Below are 21,469 nucleotides of genomic sequence, written 5' to 3' on the forward strand. Positions count from 1 at the left end.
AGATTGAATTTTCTGTTTATCTTTGAAAATCGTAAATAAATATAATTATTTTACTTCAATGACTGAATTTTTAAAAAAAACGGGATATTTATTTAAAAAAACGAAACTTTTAGAGAATCGGAGTTTTTGATAAAAAGGCTGAAATTCGAGAGACAAAAAAAATCTCATCCCTGTATAAAGGTCAACCAGTTTTATCCCAAGGAAATGATTTTTAGAGAAACTTCAGAGGGAGGAAAAGGGACTTCAACAATTTCCCTCCGCGGAAAATTAAATTCCTCATAAAACATTTTAACTTGGGCAAAAAAAAATTTCAGCGGAAATTAGCGGGAAAAATGGAAAAATCTGAGAAAAAGCGGAAATCCGCGGAAGAATCTCATCCCTGAAATCACTTAAATACGCATAACTATCTTTTACCTTATCTGCTGGGAAAGCAAACATCTTTTACGGGGTCATTTCAGATTAGTAATGTCCAAAACAAACAGTCCTTTCAAGTTTGCAATTTAGAGAGCTATTTAATCTTACAAAGATCCACCTTAATTTTTTCTACTGGAAACTTATCTCTCAAATGACTTATGAGGCTCACATGGACATTAGAACACACCAAATTAGAATGTTAAACTATTTGAAGGCGAGAACTCTTGTGGCTTTCAAATCTCCAGTGTATAAGAGCTAATTGTATGTGGCTCAAAGGTGGATGAACTTTGCACCAAGGAAGGCCCCTTTATGGTGAAATTTTGAAACCCAGACAAAAGCTACAAACAAAAAGACGTGAAGTGTTCACACAGTTTACAAAGCCACTAAATTTTTTAGCATAATATTTATTTTATAGGTCTAAGAAACTTTTTAAAAAATTTTTATAATGAAATATAACTAAAAACAAGTAATAAAAATTGTGAAGCACTAGCTATTTCCCCCCTTATTTTCTGCATATAACATAAAGCAAAATGTCAGTTCTTTAACTTCACAGATTAACTTTAACTCTTGTATGGAGTTTTATCAAGTTTGTAATTGGATAATATTTAAGAATTATATTATAAGTAAAGACATGCATGATTTTTTAAAAAAAAACTGTAGTAGGGAAAAAGTGCTTGTAGTCGTGACAAAGATGAAACCAAACAAAAAATGATAAAAACTTACTTTCACTGATACTTCTTCAATTGCAGCATGAACATGTAAAACTGCACTATAACCTGGACAAATTATGGATTTATGCTCAAGAATAACAACCTAAAGAGTAAAAAAATACGTATTTAAATATTAATGCAAATATGAAGCATCTTATTCAGTTCTCCTTCAATATTATATCAAACCAATTTAAGAAACTATCAAAACATGGATTTAATGGTTTATTTTTATTTCCACCTTTCTTTAGATAAGCCTAAACCTAAAATCTGCTAAAATGAACATATTTTATAGTAAAGTTCAAAATGAAAAAAAAAAAAAAACTGTTTTTTTTGTTTTGTTATTTATTATTATATTAAATTGAAAACTATTTATGCCAGTAATAGGAATAAGAATTTAAATTATCAAAAATATTTTTATAAAAAAACTATTTTCAATACCATAGAAATTTTTAAATTTTTTTTTAAGATAAACTGAAAAATAACATACAAAATTCAATAAAGCATCTTACTACCATTTATGCTTTTGGTTAGAGTAAGTAGTAAGCATATTGTAAAATAAAATAAAAAGTTCTCCTTCAATAATTACATTACACCAATTAAAAAAAAATCATCTATTTCATTAACACCATTTTTTAGATAAGCATGAACTTAAAATCTGCTCAAATAAACAGTTCAGTTCAGTTGAATTGTAAGTGGTGTTCCTTAATTTATGGTAGTTTAAGTACAGTCATAAGAATTTTGATTGCTTGCTGCTTGCTAAAGCTGTGAGTTTTCCAAAAGACAGTTCTGGTTTACCAAAAGGATGACCTTCCACACCTGCTGACCACTCTTCCACCCTTACAATAGAACATTGCTTGAGAAAAAAAGATTTATGTTCATTTAGGTAGAAGAGTATACCAAGAATTAGAGAAAGGCATCTTTATCCCTCTCCCCCACTAATGAATTCCTGCTGGACAACTGAGAGGCCCCTATTAAACTTTTCTGCTCTGGAAGATAGTGGAAGTTTTTCCTTTACTCCCATATAAATCTATGTATTGACAGCAATGACAAACTAAATAAAAAGAATTGAAAATAACAAACGCTTAAGAAATCCATTGTATAGTTTGAAGAAAGAAAGGGCAAAAAGGGTATGGAGTCTATTACATCAAGGCACTAACTTACTTCAGGGGGCAACAGGGTGGATCTGTTTGGCTAAAAGGGCAACAGGGTGCTGCGCCTTGTTAACCCTGCCTAGAATGAGCTCTGGTTTAAGCTTGTGGTGATAAGGAGAAGAGATTTTTACTTGACAGGAAGAATAAGCTAAAACATTGACTAATGCATGGGTGCCACTCTAAAAAAATTTCAGGACTGAACTTACTTTATGACTAACACAGTCTAGCAATGCTCTACAGAATTTTCAAAAATTTGTTGTTCAATAACTGCAAAAAATACCTTTCCATGAGAATGACCCATATATTATATCAATAACTTGTTTGTTCTTTCTAAAATTATAGATTTTTTTTTTTGTCCTAGCTGCATAGTTTTTTATTTTAAAAAAAATTCTCAATGTGAACATTTCATTTTTTTAAAAACATTTCTAAACATCAGGGGAAAAAACTATCACAGATTTAGATTGAACATTAGAAAATGTTTAAGTTCTATCATTCTAATTTTTCATTAAAAAGTCCCAGACTAACGCTATATAAGAATTAGGCATATGATAGCGACATCTATGGAAATAAAGAAAATATTAAGAAATATGTACATTACTGTACATAATATGTAAATTACATTAGCTAGATATATTTTTCTAAATAAATAGAGTACAAAACAGTTTTCGAAAACAAACAAGGGCTTTTTACTGACTTTAGTTTTAATACATAATACTTTTTTTTTGTTGCTACTAAATGCACAGAAAGTCATATGAAACAATATCTGGAAACCCAACTAAATTTAAATAGAATAAAAAATAACTTTAACTCACTTGAGCATCAAAAACTTTTCCTATCCGACAAGGATTGGTAAAATCACACAAGACAAATCCCGAAGATACTTCCTGTAAAATACAATAACTCAAAATTAGGAATAATAATAATAATAATAAAAAAAAAAAAAAAAAAAAAAAAAAAAAAAAAAAAAAAAAAAAAAAAGAGAACACTTCAACATTTCATAAAATATTGTTTTTAAAAACAAATAACAATATTGTTATAACATTACTATAAAAATGGCAAAATACAAGTCTTCTTATAGTAGTATTTATAGTGGTCCAATATACAAAAAGTAACAAAATGAATTCCGCCTTTAGTTTTAACTGTTTAATTATAAGAGGATCATATTTACCAGATTATTAATAAAAAAATATACATCTAAGTAGGAGATAAGGAATTTTTCGAAAAATGGAATAGCTTTCCTACGTAACTATATTTCTAGCACACTTAAAAATGACATTTTTGGAGTTGAGCAAAAAAGATCAAAGAAAATTTTTTTAAAATTTAATTTAATTTAATAACATATTTATGGACTACAGTTAATTAAGTGTTTACATAAAACAAATAAATTTAGTAAAAATTCCTCAAATTTAACTTAAAATTTAATTTTGAAGTAGAAGTATCTAGTTAGGATTCACTGTTACTTTTATTGCAAAAATCTTTCTTTTTTCGTTACACAAAAACATTTTTCCCTTGTTAAAAAAATAATAAAAATTTCATGAATAGCTGAACACAGAAAATGATTCCTTTAGAAGAAATAGAACGTTATAATGAGAAATAAATTATAAATAATAAGTTAATATAGAACCAACCTCTTCTTCAACACCTTTTAGTTTGATTTTAACATTTTCACCAGACATCACAGATGCAACTTCATCTTCATCTGACCACAATTGTAGAACTTCTACAGCTTTCTAAAAATAATATAGATGCACTTTAAGATAAAAATTAAAAAAGCATTATCAAAATGCATTTAATTCACAGTAAACACAATAAAGGCTATACACAGCAAGGATTGGCAGATAAAGTTTCATGAACCTTAAAACTTCCAGATCTTCACTCTAATGAGCACGAAAAAAAAAATTATATCTATTCTTCAGTGTAACAGAACTCTCTTACAGTAGGGATGCACAACCGGCGGCTCGCCGACGGTTGATGTGCGGCCCGGGGGAGCTTCTGAATGCAATAAAAATACTTCTTTCAATGTGGTTTCTGTTTAAACATAATAAATTTCCTTTAATTAAAATATTTAATTCAATTTCATATTACTCCATGAAATGCGTATATTTTTTGCACTTGCATTCTTTAAGTTTCTTTTTGGTTAAAATTTATATATATATATTTGATAAATTGTGAAAGATGGAAAAAGTGTTTCAAAATAAAGTATCAGTTTTTTTTAGTTTTAAATAAATTCATATAATTAAAAGTATTTAATTTTCTGCAAACATGTTATTAAGTTTACTGATAAAAATATGTAGTGCTTAGAACACTAATGTTTCTACAAAAATTATCATATTTGCCTATAACATGACTAAATATGCGTGCGGCCCTTCATAATCTACCTGCTGTGAAAGTGGCTTTCACTCAAAAAGGTTGCACACCCCTATCTTACAGGATTCCAGACCTACCAACCTGGAGAAATTAATATTCAGGAGTTTCCTCAGAAAGAATTCAGATTACAGGAGGGGTAAAATATGTATGATATGTGGCATATTTAACAATTCTAATGAAATATTTTAAATAAAAAATTATATGAATACAAAAGAGCAAGATATTTTACAAAAAAAAAAAAAAAAAAAAAAAAAAAAAAAANAAAAAAAAAAAAAAAAAATGTGAAATTAATAATTGAAATATAATATTTATAATAAACAGCAAGAAATTTTTTGCGTGTTTAATGTGTTTTTTCAAATTTTTTTAACACATTATTTTTTTTAAACACGCTGAGGATAGAATTATTTAACTTGACTCTCAAAAACTGATTACAGTGATTGACAATTTTAAGACTGGTTATTTTCTAGGTATGACATAGGAATATTCCAGGTTTTTGTAAAAAAATTGCAACTTTCTCTGATTTTTAGAGCTAAAATAAAATTCCCTGACAATTCCAGGTTTTCCGTGTTCTCCCTGACCTGTGGAAACCCTGTGTTATATATATTTTTTAAAGGCATTTTTAAACACTGTCACTTTACATAATAAACAAAAATTAACAACAAATGAATTAAAAAACAAGCATCCAAGAGTCATTAAAAAGGTAAATAATTACCCTATTAGGCATAAGAAGCAACTGCTGAGATCTTTTAGCATTTCCAGCTTCTACTTTACCCAAGACTACAGTACCCATGTCCTGAAAAAAAGAAAAGAAATGAGGCCCTACTAAAAATAATCAGAAAACTTCATATTTCTACACCTACCTTAATTTTTCTTTTTACTATTCAGTTAAGGTGCAATTTTAATTACAAGTCAAGCAAACAATTGCATGACAGAATCACAACACAACTCTATCTCCAATTTTCAAACAGACATATTTTTTGCTTTTAAATAAACGAACTGTAGATTCGAAGATAAAATGAACATAAATAATGCAGCAAAAAAGTAAAGCATTCTACTCAACACCACATTGTGGGCCTAGAGTAGGTGATCACTGGGGCAAAGGCAATTTCACAACTAATGTCATGAGAGTGGGAATAAGGTCAGCACTGCACCACTACTTCTCAGATAGTTGAGTGTCACAGGCAAAAGCTATCCAAACTAGCTACTAGTATATAAGAAGTATAATAACACAAAAACTGATTTATTGTTTACAAAATTTAAATTAACAGATTTTTAAGGTATACATTAAATTCTAAACCGGCATATAATATTAATTGTATTACACATGAATTAATATTAAATTTAATTAAAAAAAACACTTAGGCAAAGGTAGCAAATTAAAAAACACTGAAGTTATATACTTTATTATAAAATGACAAAATTAAATATAATAAATGAATTATGAATGAGTAATAAAAACTAAATTAAGGTTTAAGATTAGGTTTTTAGAGGACAAAACTCAGTTTGATTTTTTTTCTCAACAATTTAAAAAAACAAAAGGCAATTTTTTATTTTATTTTATACTAAGCCTATAGGTATTTTTAAACTTATGTTATGACGTCATAATTTCTTCTTCTTTTAAAACTATTTCTAAATAAAGTTTTTTTAAAAATTTTTTAGTTGGGTTTGAGAAACAATAAAAAAAAAAATGTGTTTTGTAGCGATTTAGAAAACTGGAAAAATCAGTTACCCGGAATAGCGATGGTCCCAGATAACCGCTTCTCTACTGTATATATTTTACAGCCTTAAAAGTTTTAAGGAAAACAAAGCTCAAAGAAATAAAGGAGCGGTGACAGACAAAAGAAGGGCTGTTATCACATAAGTTACAAATAAAATAAACCAACAGAGCAGACAATTATAAGATTTGAAACAGGTATTTGTGAATCATACTAAATAAATAAATAAAATATACAGAGGATTAAGAAAATCCAAACCTTATATTTGTCCACAACTGGCATTCTAAAAGGTCCTTCAGTAGGTCTGTTTAGAGATGGCAATGAATCTATATAATCTAAGAATGATGGCCCACTAAAGAAAGAATTGTACCTTAATATCTAATAATAACAAAAACAAACATAAAAGCAATTGAATTTAGATTAATACATTGTATTAATGAAATTTCTTCATACTAATTTTAATTTTGGAGTGACTATAGAATTCACCAGCAATTAAAAGCTTAATTATAAAAGTTTTTTCAACTTTTAAAAAGCCTTTTTTTATAGGAAAAACAAAACTTAGAGACATTGAAGAATTATAAACTGACTAGGAGCCAATTCCCTAACAAAATTATTAAATAAAAATAATGTATTCATCTGTTTGCAATTTGCCATAAATTGCCTAAATACTTTTTATCTCAAACATTTTATTTCTTCATTTTTTTCTTGAAATGATATAATGCTGGACAATGTTTTTTTAACGGAGTAGGGACTTACTACCAGAATTACTGTTGCTACTAGCAATAACCAAATTCAGCAATTTTTCAAGGCTATGTTAAAGATTTACATGTATGAAAATGGAATCAATAGATTCAAGTTTTATTAAAAGGTACCTCAATAATACTTTTATCCATTGACCCATTGCACCCAAATTTAAAAATAGTAAGATCAAAGGATTATTTAGTGTATGTAACAAAAATACGAAAGAATACTTTCAACTAAAAATAAATTCCATAAGAATAAATTGTAATTCATTCATTTAAAAAAGTAAAATCTAATGGTAGATTGATAAAGCATTCGTTTATTTGAAAATAACTAAAAATAATCTTTATTAAAAAATATGTTGAAGACTTCTTTATTGCAAAATTCAAATATTTAGTTTTCGAAGATCACATGAAGGCAAAAATTAGACAATAAGTTCACTTTGCTGCATTTGTAAACCCACCCTGATTTCCTAAAATACTCTAAACTATCACAAAAATTAGTGAAGTTCTTTTTAGTTTTTTTATTAGTTAAAAATTACTTGTAATATAATAATGGTTTAAATAAATAATTACAACAAAAAATATGATTCTAAAAGTTGAGTTGGTACTGAAAAATTCTTACAAATTATTCACTTTCACAAATTAGTTACAAATTTTTGGAAATACCAAACTACTTTTATATGATTTAAGATAACATAACAAATATAGAACATTAGTTCCACAAAACACTAGCCACATTAAATAAAATTCACAATTCCAAAAATTAATAAATAAATAAAATAAAAACTTGCTTTAAAATAAGCATAAGCATTGAACATCAGTTAATACAAATTAGCGTTAACGCTAGATACTCACCGAAACCATGGGCATACTTTATCGTCAGGAATATATTTTAAAAAGGCTCCAGTTAAACCAGAGCAAGGCATAAAAATAACATCCACTTTAGGATTGAAGCCACATTTCTTTAGATAAGGTATTAGTTTATCTTTACATTCATTGTATCTAAGAGGGGGAAAAAAAGAAGTCAAATAAAACATTATTTAAGGGATTTTTTTGCTTTAAGAACACAACATTTCCTAATCAACAAAATCATATAAATTGTTAACTTTGAATAGTGATACAAATGCAAAATTATTGCTTCGTTTAAGAGAAAACATTTCAATTGAAAAGACTTTAGCAAATCAGTTTGTTCTAAGCTAGTAGATAGGGAAGTATTGTATAGAGAAATTTCTTTTCCTAACTTATGAAAGGATCTTCAGTTTTACAAAAGACCATTTATATGTTTTTTTCCTTCTTTTCCAAAAAATAAGTGTTAAAATAAAATTTATAGCCAAGAGGAAAAATAAAACCAGTTTTTATTCTCTTTTAAAGCACAAGTGATAAAATAAAGATACTCAAAAAAAAGAAGGAAAAAAAAAAAAGAAAAAAGAGTAGTTTCTTTTAAAACTTAAAAACTCACCGTTCTTCAGACCACTCTACTGTTGGATCATCCATCTTATTAACAAGAATAACTAGATGTTTAACGCCAGCAGTTTTAGCTAACATAGCATGCTCTCTTGTTTGTCCACCTCTTTCAAATCCAGTTTCAAATTCACCTTTCCTAGCCGAAATTACCTGTAAGTTACATAATTCAAAATTTAAACTTCCATTTTTAAATGATAACTACTAGAAATTTTTGAAAATTATAAGTTAGAAATGCAAATAGCTTAGAATCCTTTGCTCTGATCTTAAAATTTAAGCCTTCAAATGTTATTTTTTAATATGTTTTCTGTTTAAAACTTACAACAAGGAATAAAACATTTCCATTTCAATAATTAGAAAACTAAACAAATAATTGAACTATGTAAGGATTTCAATTCCTTAAAAAGATGAGAGCTCTAAAATAAAATATTAAGATAAATGAAAATTTGTTTCTTCTGCTCAAAACTACAATTTCTACTTTAATATAATGATTGTTAATTAGTTCCTATTATTAATACTTACATAGACATGCATATACATAGCTGCCAAACCTTCTATAAAGTTTCATATTTATATTAAAAGTGACTAAAAAAAAACAAAGGTATTTCTGTTTCATTATAAGATTAACAAACTGAACTTAAAATTATTTTAATCATCATTTTATTTAAATAAATTAAAAATATATTTGAATGCATGATAATCGCACAAGATGAGTCTCGCGAATATAAAAATATTTTTTTGAGTTCACATAATGATATTACTGAACAAACCCTTCTAAGAAAAAGCAAAAGTTGGCAGGTAAATAACTAGATTCTAACCAAAATAATCACGGAATTTTTTTTCCCACTCAAACTTTCTGTTTCTCGTGTTTTTCTCCAACAAATCTGAGTAAAAAATGTTATAATTGGGCGTGAATGAGAACTTAGAAAAAAAGAGGGTGTCGGTAAAGGTGAAAAATTACTTGTCAATGAGATTTTGTCTGATCAGATCTGAGAAAAAAAAATTTTGGAATAAATAATTGATGATTATGGAATTCCACAAATAAGAGGTAGAATCACATGCTTGACTACCTGAGCACCATAATGCTAAAGATGCACCGCACAATGCAGAAGAAGCACCCTTTCTGTAGAACAATGAAAATATATTTTTTTATAGTGTAAAAAAAAATAAATTATTTTTTAAAGTAATATGTTCTAAACTAGCATTTATTTTGTGGAGGTAAGTTTCAAGATCAGCCTGTGAAGCCAAAGTAACATTATGTATCATTACGGATGTGAGCAAGTACCTGACCGTGCTTTAAAAAAAGGGGGGGAGGAGAAACAGATAACTCTATAACAAGTGGGATATTTTAAAAATATCTACACGTAGCTTGATTTGAATGCAAGATACATATTATAGAGCTAAGCCCCACATCCAGATGTTCGTTCGCCAGAAGGGTCTCCTTTCTGGACACTTTTTTAACTATCAATTTCATTATAATATGAAAAAAATTGGATATCACAAAAACGAAATCCGGTATTTTACTAGAGCGTAAAAAGAAATTGATATTTTTTATTAAGTCTCTCAAAGGATTATTAAAATGAAGAATCACACAATCAATTTAAAAGTGCAAGAAAATTTAACATTTAGTAAAAATTGTGTATTTAAGATTAAATTATCATGTTCATGACTAACGTGGGTCATAAAGAGGTTACTCAAAAGCCCTATTTGGAAAACGTGGATCATTATATAAAAAAATGAAATTGAAATTATTAAATAAAAAAATGAAATTGAAATTTAAAAACAATGTGAAAAACCCAAACTGCTGAAAATGGGATTGACAAAAAAAAAAAAAATCAAGCACATCAAAAATTCTTCAAATGCTTGATTCAGAATCTCTCATGTATGAAACTATGCATTAAGAAAGTATGAAAATCCATAGCAATATGACAAAAATGCAATCGTAATCCACATGGGATTGCGTGTGAATCGTCAATAATTGAGAGCGAAATTTGGAATTCGAAGTTTGCTGAACGAATAATATGGTAAAGAATTCAGATTTTAAAAACCAAATAAAAATCCATTAATTTCTTTTAACGGCAGGCACTAAACTTCCGTTCTTCACCTAGGAAGATGCCGGAAGTGTCATTAAACGTTACTCAGTGGTTACCTGTGAACCTAAGTCATGGAGGCGAGCAACATTACCCATGCTACACTCTCACAGCTACCAGGGGAGGGGCATATTCATACCACGGAGAGCAACACACAAGGAGAAACATCTATGCCCTGAGCAGGATTCGAACCCGCAAGGCTTCACAGCCAGGCATACTGACCGCTCGGTCACCGAATCCATTTTAATAACTGCTAAAAAAGCACAACAAAATACAGCAAATCGAGTAGATCAAGAAACGATCACCAACTGAAATGAAGAGTTGAAATTTGCGCTATGTTATAATGGCACATTAACAAATCGAGACCTTAAAAACCATGTGGAAATCTGCAACAATAGTGCAACCACGAGGATTTATACATTGGCAATTGAAATTGAAGTTAATTAATTTTTTATAGAATAAGAATGTTTTGATGCTTGTTCACTTTGAAGACCTTATACCCAGTTATGATTCCTACAAAAATATGCATAATTAATGGCGATATAATTAATGATGATCCACATTTATCGACTCTATTACCAGCAATAATTATCACCAATAAAATGTAAGAATTTTTTTTTTAAAAATAGGATGCCTTAAAAGATAATAAATTACAAAGTAACTTTAGCTGAAATTCGGGCATAACATTAATATGGGTATATTTTCATTAGTTTTAAATAATTAAAGGTTAAAGATGACTTTACCCTCCCAATATTTCTGCCTAACAAAATTTTTTGATTAGCTATAAATATCAGAACAATAAAAAATAAGGTGAGAAAAAAAAATATTTAGTGAAAAATTGCTTTTAATTTTAATAAATATTACATTAAACTTATAACTGAGTATAATTGTAACAGTTATATACATTGCTACTCAAAAATGCTTTTTCACACCAGATTTTTAAATAGAGTTTTAAGCAAAATTATGTAAGCTTGCTGGTAGATAAAATGCATGCGTAATCCACAGAACATTTTCACTTAATTGGATGATTGTTGTAGAACATTGTCAAGCATTCTGCCATGCAACATAAGTTTTTAACCGTTTAAACCAGATTTTGAAATTTGCCACCTATCAACCCCAACCTTGTACTAAGGAATATAAAGTTAACATTGATAACTGCTGGTTTAGTATAATATTGATTTTAAAAGACAACCTTACCCTTGATGACAAAAAATAAATAAAGAAATTAAAAACTGCACAAAAGTCAGAAAAACAATCTTACTAAGACAGCCAAGTCCGCTTGACAAGCACCCCCAATCATGTTTGGTACAAAACTTCTGTGCCCTGGAGCATCTAGTAGAGTGAAATGTTTGTTTTCAGTTTCAAAGTAGGCTCTGCCAACTTCAACAGTTTTACCTTTATCTCTTTCTTCCTAGAATATACATGCATAAAAATTTTTGTTTATTACTCTGAAAATGAACAATTTAAATGAAACATTAATAAATAGAATTATTTAAATGCAAATTACTAGTTTTCCTAAAGAAATTATTTACCAGATATATTAAAAATCCCAGATGCTTCGGACATTATCAATTTGACAATTAAAATGCACTATTACACCAGTTTAAAAAATACAGATACATCTAAGAAAAAAGGTTTAAGAATTCGTTTTGGCATTAAAAATATTATTAAAAACCCTCCCAGTCATTATATAAGTGCTATTTAAGTTTATGCTTCATTTTTCCAGAGGTTAGCCTAAGTTTTTATATAGATATGATTGATCAAAATAGTCTCTGATCATATCAACATGTGGCGAAATTTTCTCCCTTTTTATGTATATACTCGACAGTATGTTACATTATTAAGAAAATCTGCTAATTTATTTTTTTAATTAGTTATCTTTTCCCACACTTGATTCAGGTGTTCTAGGTGTTTAAAACACCTGGAGTATATATAGATATTGAAGAATCACAAAGACGAAATTTGATAAACACTATCATCATATCTAACAGCAGATTTTATGTTTAAAACACGATATCTAATTATAATTACCTGATTCGTATCTAGTGCCCAAGAAAGATACCAAGATTCTCTATTTTTCTCTTTTGCTTCTCTCTCATATTTTTCTAGAGTGCGTTTATCAACCATACCAGTTAAGTACCTAAAATTAAAATCATTTACAAAAAAAATCTAATTTCTTCTTCCTTTTTATGAAAATCAAATTGAAATTTTTGAGGGTTAATACTCACAGGACTTGGCCTCCTATTGTTGATTTACCAGCATCTATACAAAAAAAATAAAAACAGATATTAAGCTTCATTTAATTTTAATTTCAGCATAATTAAATTCAACATAAGATTTTCTTAAGAACAATTTTTAAATTGTATTATTTTAAATAATGCAAAATATACACAAAATTTAATTAAAAAAAATTTATACTACTTGTAGCATACTATACACTCCCAAATAAAGAATAGAATAGGTTTTTAGAATTTCTCTCTCCCTCTCTCTTTTTTTTAAATTCAGTTGCCTAACTCCTAACATATTTTTTTAATAACAGTTCTAGATCATAAACAATCTAAAAGTTCATAAAAGTTCTGTTTATAGCAGTTATCAGAGGAAATTACTTTTCATCAAAAGCAAACTTTCAAGCTTTTCATCTGAAATCTGAACAGCAAATTTTTTCAGTTTTAGAGAAAATATTCTTGCGCTCTGCATCGTAAAGCGGAATGCATAGGATACCAAACATAACATCTGCGATATGTTTGAACTAATTTTTTTTTTTTTTTTTAAACAGTTCATTTTCTAATTGTCAAACTGACACCCACAATAAATGATTCTGAAAAGAAATACATTTATGTGCTGTTAGCAGATATTTCTTACAATTTTTTTTTAAAACTTCTTTAAAAAATGCAGATAAATTCAAGAATATACAGATAAAAGGGAGAAATTATGGGAGTCTTCGTTAAAAAAAAAGGAGATTTGTCATTTTAAGAATATTTAAAGAAATTATGTCAGAGAGTAGACAGTATATTACTATGCATATCTACCTGATTTGCTTAGCACAATTTTGTAATCTTTATCTTAATACATGTGTTTATTTCTTTAGGTGACAGATGTCAACACAGTCAAATATTGTTTCCTTAATTTTTTTAAAAAAGTCAATTTTGATGCAAATTAGTTCAACTAAACTGCTAATTATAATATTTTTATTAAACAAATAAAAATATTAATAAACAAGAAAAGAACTAATCAATAAATTATTAGTAGGATTTTTTTTTATACATAAAAAATTTTACACATCAGTATACAAAATGTTCTCATTCTTTATAAATAAGTTTTATAATTGAGAGCCATATTTCCTTTTGCCCACATGAAAGATATTGTAAAATATGCAAAAAGGAAATAAACATTAAGGGAACTTAACTTTTGACCGGCCATCTGATTAAACAATTGGGTTTATATTTTCAAGATTTTGATCCCCCCCCCATTCTGAAATCCTAATATACAAATCTGTCTATTCAGAAGAACGTTTTGCACCCGAATTTTAAAACTTATAGATAAGCACAAATTAATTAGTATAACATTATTATTATTATCAGTATTAATCAAGAGCGACTCTTAATTAGTGAAAATCCAATCATTAAAACATAAGTTACTCAAGATATTTTTCTTACAGTACAATACTAACACATTATAAAATAATGAATCATATTTATAAATATTTTTACATAGAAACAAAAAAGTTTAAATCAAAAAAATAAATAGACAAATCTTAATATAATGCAAGACTAAGTTTTTTTTTTTTTTTTTTTTTTTTTTTTTTTTTTTTTTTTTTTTTTTTTTTTTTTTTTNTTTTTTTTTTTTTTTTTTTTTTTGCTATTTGACTATCTATTGTAGTAATGAGTTTATAAAAACTAAAACCAAAAAAATTACTCACCTACATGACCAATGAATACAACATTAACATGCTCCTTTCTTACACCTTCTTCTTCTGCTTTTAAAACTTTCTTTTTACTTTTTGTTACTACTTCAACTTCTTCAGCTTCTATATTTTCATCATCTAGATCCTTATCTTCAATATCTACATTTTCCCAATCTAGATATTAAGCAAAATAATTAGAAATAATAGTTTATATTAAGGAGAGATTCACACTGCACCTAATTGCTCTACACGCACACATATTTGATTACATACAATGAGAATGCTTCATAAAGAAAAGTAAATTTTATACCTGCTGGAGAATCATCACTCCCCCCTCCATCAACATCCCCTCCTGGTTTAAGATCTATATCCATAGGTAAAGGTGGTGGTGGATCTATTTAAAACAAAAAGAAAACATAAATTACTTTAACATTATTTATAAACAATTAAATCTCAGGGTTGAGTTTTTATCAAGGTAAAACCAGTTTTTACCAGCAAAAACCATGGGAAAAACTGGGTAAATACTATTAACCCATGTTTTTTACAGATATAATGGTTTATTATATATAACTAATAGGAATATATTTCCATATTATAGCTAATATTAAGAATTATTAGATATAAATTTATGCACATATATGTATATCAGCAAGTAACAAGCCATTAGTCAAGTGATAAGACAATGGTCACTAACCCTAGCGTGGGTCAGCAAATCAAATTGCATCGGGCCGCCCAAGGAACATTAAATTTTCATTTTATTTACTTTGGTGCATTTCTATCCGTTTATGTGACTTCTATCGACAAGAAGCTATTCTCGAAGGAGACATCACTAATACCACAATCATCTAAAATACAAATAATCAACGTCCGCATCTCATTCAGTGCGCCACAGAAAAATTATCAAATGTTGACCAGTCCGAGATTGTAAAATGGTTGGGGAGGTAAGGTATTCCCTAAATTGTAATTGTTTTTACATAACCAGGTGAAGCAAATCTTCTCACCGTTAAAAATTGACCAACTAATAGGATTTTAAATATAAGCCAATAACGATTAATTAAATCTTATTTATAAATGTCATCAATGTAAACTTTATTACAGCTACATTTATATACAGAAAATAACCGAAAAACTCAAATAAGCAGAATTTTGTGAAAAAAGAATCAAATACTAATTTATTTCTTTTTGAAAAAGAATAGTTGGAATATTAAAAATTCGACAGTAGTGATAAAATAAAGATTTATCTTACCAATCTTTTGTCATTTATCTTTATAAAATTAGATTAGGAAAAATTTACACATTTCACTTTGAATGTTCACTTTAACGATCAAAACTTTCCAAAGTCATCACAAAGTCTGAATTAAAAAATTTTTTTTTTATGTATAAAGATTTCAAAAATCAGAGACACAACAAAAAGGAATATCAATGATGTATACACTAGAAATTAAGATAAAAATGTTACTATGAAGTTATAAGACCAGACCACTGACAATATATTAATATACAAATGCTTCATTTTGTACAAAAGTTAGGTAAATTTATAAATCAATATATGATAAACATAATGGCAAAAACAGGCCTGCTCTTAAGTGGCTCAAATACAAAATCGGGGTGGGGGGGAATAATGATAACTATAATAACAATATAAAAAAAGACAACAAAATCAAGACAACTTTAGTGCAGAATATTCTTTGAAAAGAAAAATTAAGCAAGAAGAAAAACCAACTAAGAAGTTATAATTTACAAAACTAAACAACTATCAATAAAAAAGTTACAATTTATAGTCTGCCTTAGGAAGCACTTTTTTAAAAACTTTATCATAACCAATAAACTAAAATTTAATTCCAAAAATTTGATTAACTCTTAACTTCAGAATGACCTTTCGATAAAAAATATATGATAGTTTCAATCATATATTAATATTTAGAGAGCTGATAAACTTCATTTATTTTGTGGTCACAGAATTTAAAATAACTTTCATAAACTTGATGAGAATTAATCCTTTAAATAGTTTAACTCAATATAGTTTTGACATCTGCATATTTAAAAATAAAAGATAAACAAAAAAATACATTTGGTCTATTGTTTTAGATGATATTATACTAATTTAGCATAAACATAATTTTTAAGTACTAAATTGCTTAGCTCAAATACAATACAAGATTGGATGATGAAAAAAAAATTAGAGTTAGCAACACTCAAACACACCATCTGGGGAGAAGACAGGTTCCATGTCCTGACCTTTTCCCCTCCCCCTCCTCAGTTGTATAGGAATGCACTATGACATTTTCATTTTTCTAAGCATTTTTTGTATTTAATTGTCAAAATTATTTTTAAAAATTCCACAACGCCTTTTTTTGGAACTATGTTCAATGTAGCTTACAGAGGTTGCTAAAAACGTCAAAATGTGTTTTATTGGGAACATCAACAAAGTTGTGATCCTTTGAAAATTTTTAGAACATTAATATTCTTAAAATGATCACATATTATACTGCAATGTTTAATAAAAAAAAATATTTTCACTAGTTCAGTTTTTTTTGTTTCAGTACTGCTTTAATATACATTTTTATGAAGTTCACAGAAATAGCAGAAACAATAGAAATTTTTCTGAGGACATGAAAAAATTCTCCTTCCACAAAACATACAAGAATTTTTTTTTAATAGACTGGTAAATCTCAAACAAATCTATAATACAAAAAATTACATAGTTTTTCTCTTTTAATTCTAGCCAACCTATGAAGGGTTTAAAAAAATACTCAATAATTAGACGAATTTGATTTATTTCCTCAATCAATATACAAGGTAAGACAGGTGATTAAGTTACAAAAGTTTTACTTGATCTTGTTACATGGAATAAATTTAGATCTTGATAACGAATATCAATTTAGACAAAGGATTAACAAACAAGGGTGATCAGTCATGTAAATAATCCTTCGCAACCGTAGAGGGGTGCAGGAGGTTTCAGGCATACTCGCCAGAAAATATAACACTTTAAATTAAAATATTTCTTTATTTAAAAGCTATTTTTTAGTTCACTTTATAAATAATAGTAACGTCTAACAAAACTTTGAATATAGTCGGGGGTCTGTCCAGGTCTAATTTACTACCGCTTTGCGGTACCTTCACAAATTCAACTGTAGGAAAAACGGTAATTTCACAAAATACTTTTTCTTAAAATTTTATTTTTGTATCCAGTAAGAAACGATAATTTTATATTTTTCTGTTGATTTTCAATGTAATTTTTAATTTTCACAAATTATGTCTAAATTTTAACAAAACAGGTGCCTCTCAGAAAAACCTAGACAGATCCCTGATAGTTATTGTAAGATAGTGAGTTACTTTCGCTTCTTAATATATTTTTGTTTATTTATTTCAATATAAAAAGTGTAAAGTGTCAATTTATTACCTTAATTCTACCTTTTCATCACAATTGCCAATTTAATTTTTTAAATTAAAATAAAATGACAATAAATATTTGCACACCGGGTTTTTTTTCTTCGTATTAAAATTAAATATTTTATGGTTAAGTCTAAAACATGACACACTCATAAATCTTGAAGGGCTCTTCTAAGTCCATGTATGATAGTGAGGTTTGTTAATTCAACAGGGAGGCTTCAGTGTAGTACAATAAATGAAACTACATTGAGGTTTAATATAAGACACTACTGGTGGAAACTGATAATTTAAGTTTAGAAATCGGTGGTAATGCTTAAGAATATTAAATACTGACAAACCTTTCTTTTAGCACCTGGTGGATATATGAAATTTTTTGAACTAGTAAAAAATTTCATTTCACTAATGTTTTATGACTGAGCAATAGGCAATCTTATTTAATGTACATTTTATTTTGAAAAAATAAGGGATAAATTATCCAGTGAATAATATTTATAAACAGGCACTAAATATATTCCGAGCATTTGCCTTATAACTGAGATATTAATACCTCCGAAAGTGAATCTCCTTCAGACTGTACAATAGATATACAAATCCTTTTTCTATGTCTACACCATCACATCCAGTTTCATAGGCTCACTCACTAATAACTAGCATCAGAAAATGAGATTTAAATTTATTTCAGTCTTTGTTTATATATTATATGAGTTGCTAGCACCAGGATCATTTACTATTTTTATTAGGTCAATGTTTGAATATTTGTTAAATGTTTAAAGATATAAAAAAGTTTGGATTGAACTAAATATTTTAAATATGGAAGGAGAAAGATCTTTAAGTTGCATTAATAACAAAAAACACTTCTAGGTCAAAGAGACAACAGAGTAATTAGGAAAAAAATAGATTGATGTTAAGAAAAAAAAAGTAAGCAGTACTAGTAATATATGCTAATTTAAATGATAAAGTGAACCGTAAAACAATATTGTACAAAGGGTTTTCACAAGTGCACACTTTATGGTTCATGTACAAAATACTTTAAAATGAGGAGGAATGTGTGAAATCTTTGTCCAATATACATAACTAGGAAACATCTATTAATTGAATCAAGCAATTTTAACACTATAAAGTAGGTTCAGATTCATTTTCACTACATTGAAAAATTACCTACTCGTATGATATTATGACCAATATTATGAACAAGCATATTAAGTAATTTTTTTAAGCTGTAAAATAAAAACTAGTTTCAAAACAACAGAATTATGTGTACCAGGATTTGGCTGTGTTTCACTTATTGGACTTTTTTCATCACTTTCTGTAGGAGATTGTGCTTGAGCAGCAGCTAAAGTTGCAAATGATGGAACGAATGGCGGTGCGTCCACGTTTAGTCCCAAAAAAGGTTTTGATAAATCTCCTTCCTCTCCACCATTCTGAATAATATTATCCGAAATATTTTCCCAAGAATCTGGAGGTCCGTGATCTTCTGGAGTTTTGTCCATCTTTTATGTTCAATATTTTCAGTAAATATAATAACAAATCCACCAACACGGCTTCATTGAAATCACTCCAATAGAGGCAACGCAATATCCGCGTGGCCGTCACTGCTAGCACAACTTTACTCCTTTTCACTCCGCAATGCGTTCGCTTAATTTAACTTCAGAACTATTAAATTTTTGAAAAACAATTAATCTTACTTTTGTAAACATCATTTTAATTTTTAAAAATCACTGATACATTTTTTTACCGAATATTTAAGTTTTAAATATATTAAGTTATTTTGGGGTTAGATTATGATTACTACGGTGGCTACAACGCGGCTGGCTGCATAAATAATTCGCTTTATTGTTTTCTGTTCGAATATGAGTAGATTGGAATGATATGTCCTTCATTCATTCTTGATTTCGTAAATAGTTAAGTTTTTAATAAATATTTGAATGGCGCTGTTTTCAGCTAAACAACTTCTAGATGAGTTGATGGGACGTGACAGAGATTTAGGTTTAGAAGAGAAAAAAAATGACTTTACTTGGGACGGTCCTGATGTAAGTGCTATTAGCCCTAGGGGGGACTAGTTTTTAAAAATTGAAATCAATTTAGCTAAACTTTACAATTAAATATATTTCATATCTGAACCATGTTCGTACAAACAGTGATTGATATGCATTTATTTCTATAAGCACAGTTTGTAACTTCTAAACTAATAAGGCAAACTTATAGGGATGATAAATGATAGAACGCCGCAAATTTTTTTTTGCCTAAGAACTGATACAATACCAAATAAATATTGAGAATCTTAATTTGTACTATAATGGTTTTGTTTTAATTTTTGTTTGAACCCTATAAATTTCTTTAAGTAATTAAAATATGTATGTATTATTTTACACTTTATGTGAGTATTACAGTTTTTTTTGTTAGAATTTATATTTTCTCCCCCCTAATATTTATGTATAATTAGTTGATAATATTATTGATAAAAGTGAAAATTTTTGTTTAGAATAAGTATTTACTTATTTTCGTTTTTGAATGAATTTATAATTATTAAAGGTATTTAATTTTCAACAAATATGCTACTCATCTTTTTGATAAAAAATTTAGTCCTTACGAACATTAATGTTTATTTAAAAATTATATTTGCTGCCAACATGACTAAATATGCATGTTGCCCTTCCTTACTCAAAAGTGGCCCTTCACTCAAAAATGTTGTGTACTCCTAATGTAGAGGATGTTTCGGTATTGTGATCTGTCACGCAAACTATAATTGCCAAAATGCTAAATGGATTTTAACCTTGAATTTTTTTTCTTTCCTAAATAATAGAAATACCTTTTGAGTTGGTCCTAAAGTTGTAGGGTGACCTGGGGTAATTCCTGATCAAAAAACGCAAACATCTATTTTGTGAAAAAACTATTCGAAATAGAATTTTAATATTTACTGGAAGTTTGATATGAGATGAGTCCAATGCCACCTTCTTTTGTTTGAAAATCTAATTAGAATTTAAAAGATTTTAAATATTTAGTGATCAGGAATTACCCCTGGTCTTGATCATTTCTGGGGTAATTCCTGATCACTTCTGGGGTAATTACTGATCACCAGTTTTTGTTGTAAAGGGGCTGCTTAAAAATAATTATATAATAGTAATTAACAAATAAGACATCAAGATCAAACAAATAAACCAAAAAGATATGTTTAAGCAGCTAATTAAATGATTTATTTAAAAGCAAGAAGAACGATTAACACTTTAAAATTTCAAAAATCTTTGCATTGTGCCACACATTTTAGGCAATCAGCCAACTCATTCTCATGTTCTTCTGAAATATAAGAGAGTTCCCACATGGGTTACTTTTGCTGGATATTTTAACTTCATTTAGGGAAAGTGTAAAGTTAAGTAAGGTATGTCAACAGCTCTGGCAGCAGCTCTCACACTGAAATTTTCATTTTCAATCATTAAAAGAAATTCACTAATTTTGTTTTCTAGAAGCTTAGTATCCTTTTTAGGCTTATAATTTCTCACCATATTTATACTAGGCTAATTTAT

The 21,469-nt window shown here is 27.9% G+C and overlaps 2 protein-coding genes across 15 annotated transcripts in view; one reads left to right on the forward strand and one right to left on the reverse strand.

Moving 5' to 3' along the window:
• Positions 1 to 19,531, reverse strand: part of LOC107456988 (eukaryotic translation release factor 3) — a 22,105-nt gene extending 2,574 nt beyond the window's left edge. The window contains exons 1-13 of the mRNA XM_016075005.3: positions 19,210 to 19,531; positions 14,866 to 14,949; positions 14,571 to 14,729; positions 12,880 to 12,913; positions 12,683 to 12,791; positions 11,913 to 12,062; positions 8,560 to 8,714; positions 7,956 to 8,102; positions 6,616 to 6,709; positions 5,355 to 5,435; positions 3,904 to 4,005; positions 3,088 to 3,159; positions 1,138 to 1,227 (exon numbers count right to left, since the gene is read on the reverse strand). Of these exons, the coding sequence (XP_015930491.1) occupies positions 1,138 to 1,227; positions 3,088 to 3,159; positions 3,904 to 4,005; positions 5,355 to 5,435; positions 6,616 to 6,709; positions 7,956 to 8,102; positions 8,560 to 8,714; positions 11,913 to 12,062; positions 12,683 to 12,791; positions 12,880 to 12,913; positions 14,571 to 14,729; positions 14,866 to 14,949; positions 19,210 to 19,438 (1,506 nt within the window). The 5' untranslated portion in view covers positions 19,439 to 19,531. The remainder of the gene's footprint in view (positions 1 to 1,137; positions 1,228 to 3,087; positions 3,160 to 3,903; positions 4,006 to 5,354; positions 5,436 to 6,615; positions 6,710 to 7,955; positions 8,103 to 8,559; positions 8,715 to 11,912; positions 12,063 to 12,682; positions 12,792 to 12,879; positions 12,914 to 14,570; positions 14,730 to 14,865; positions 14,950 to 19,209) is intronic.
• Positions 19,532 to 19,838: 307 nt separating this feature from the next.
• Positions 19,839 to 21,469, forward strand: part of LOC107456997 (luc7-like protein 3) — a 19,826-nt gene continuing 18,195 nt past the window's right edge. For all 14 annotated transcript variants that reach the window (XR_006225378.2, XR_011636772.1, XR_011636771.1 and 11 more), the window contains exon 1: positions 19,839 to 19,978. Coding sequence is in view for 2 of the 14 variants with exons in the window: in XM_016075045.3 (XP_015930531.1) it covers positions 19,874 to 19,978 (105 nt within the window). In the remaining 12 variants the exon portion in view is untranslated. The remainder of the gene's footprint in view (positions 19,979 to 21,469) is intronic.

The sequence above is a fragment of the Parasteatoda tepidariorum genome, chromosome 5 (genome assembly GCF_043381705.1).
Source record: "Parasteatoda tepidariorum isolate YZ-2023 chromosome 5, CAS_Ptep_4.0, whole genome shotgun sequence".
NCBI lineage: Eukaryota > Metazoa > Arthropoda > Arachnida > Araneae > Theridiidae > Parasteatoda > Parasteatoda tepidariorum.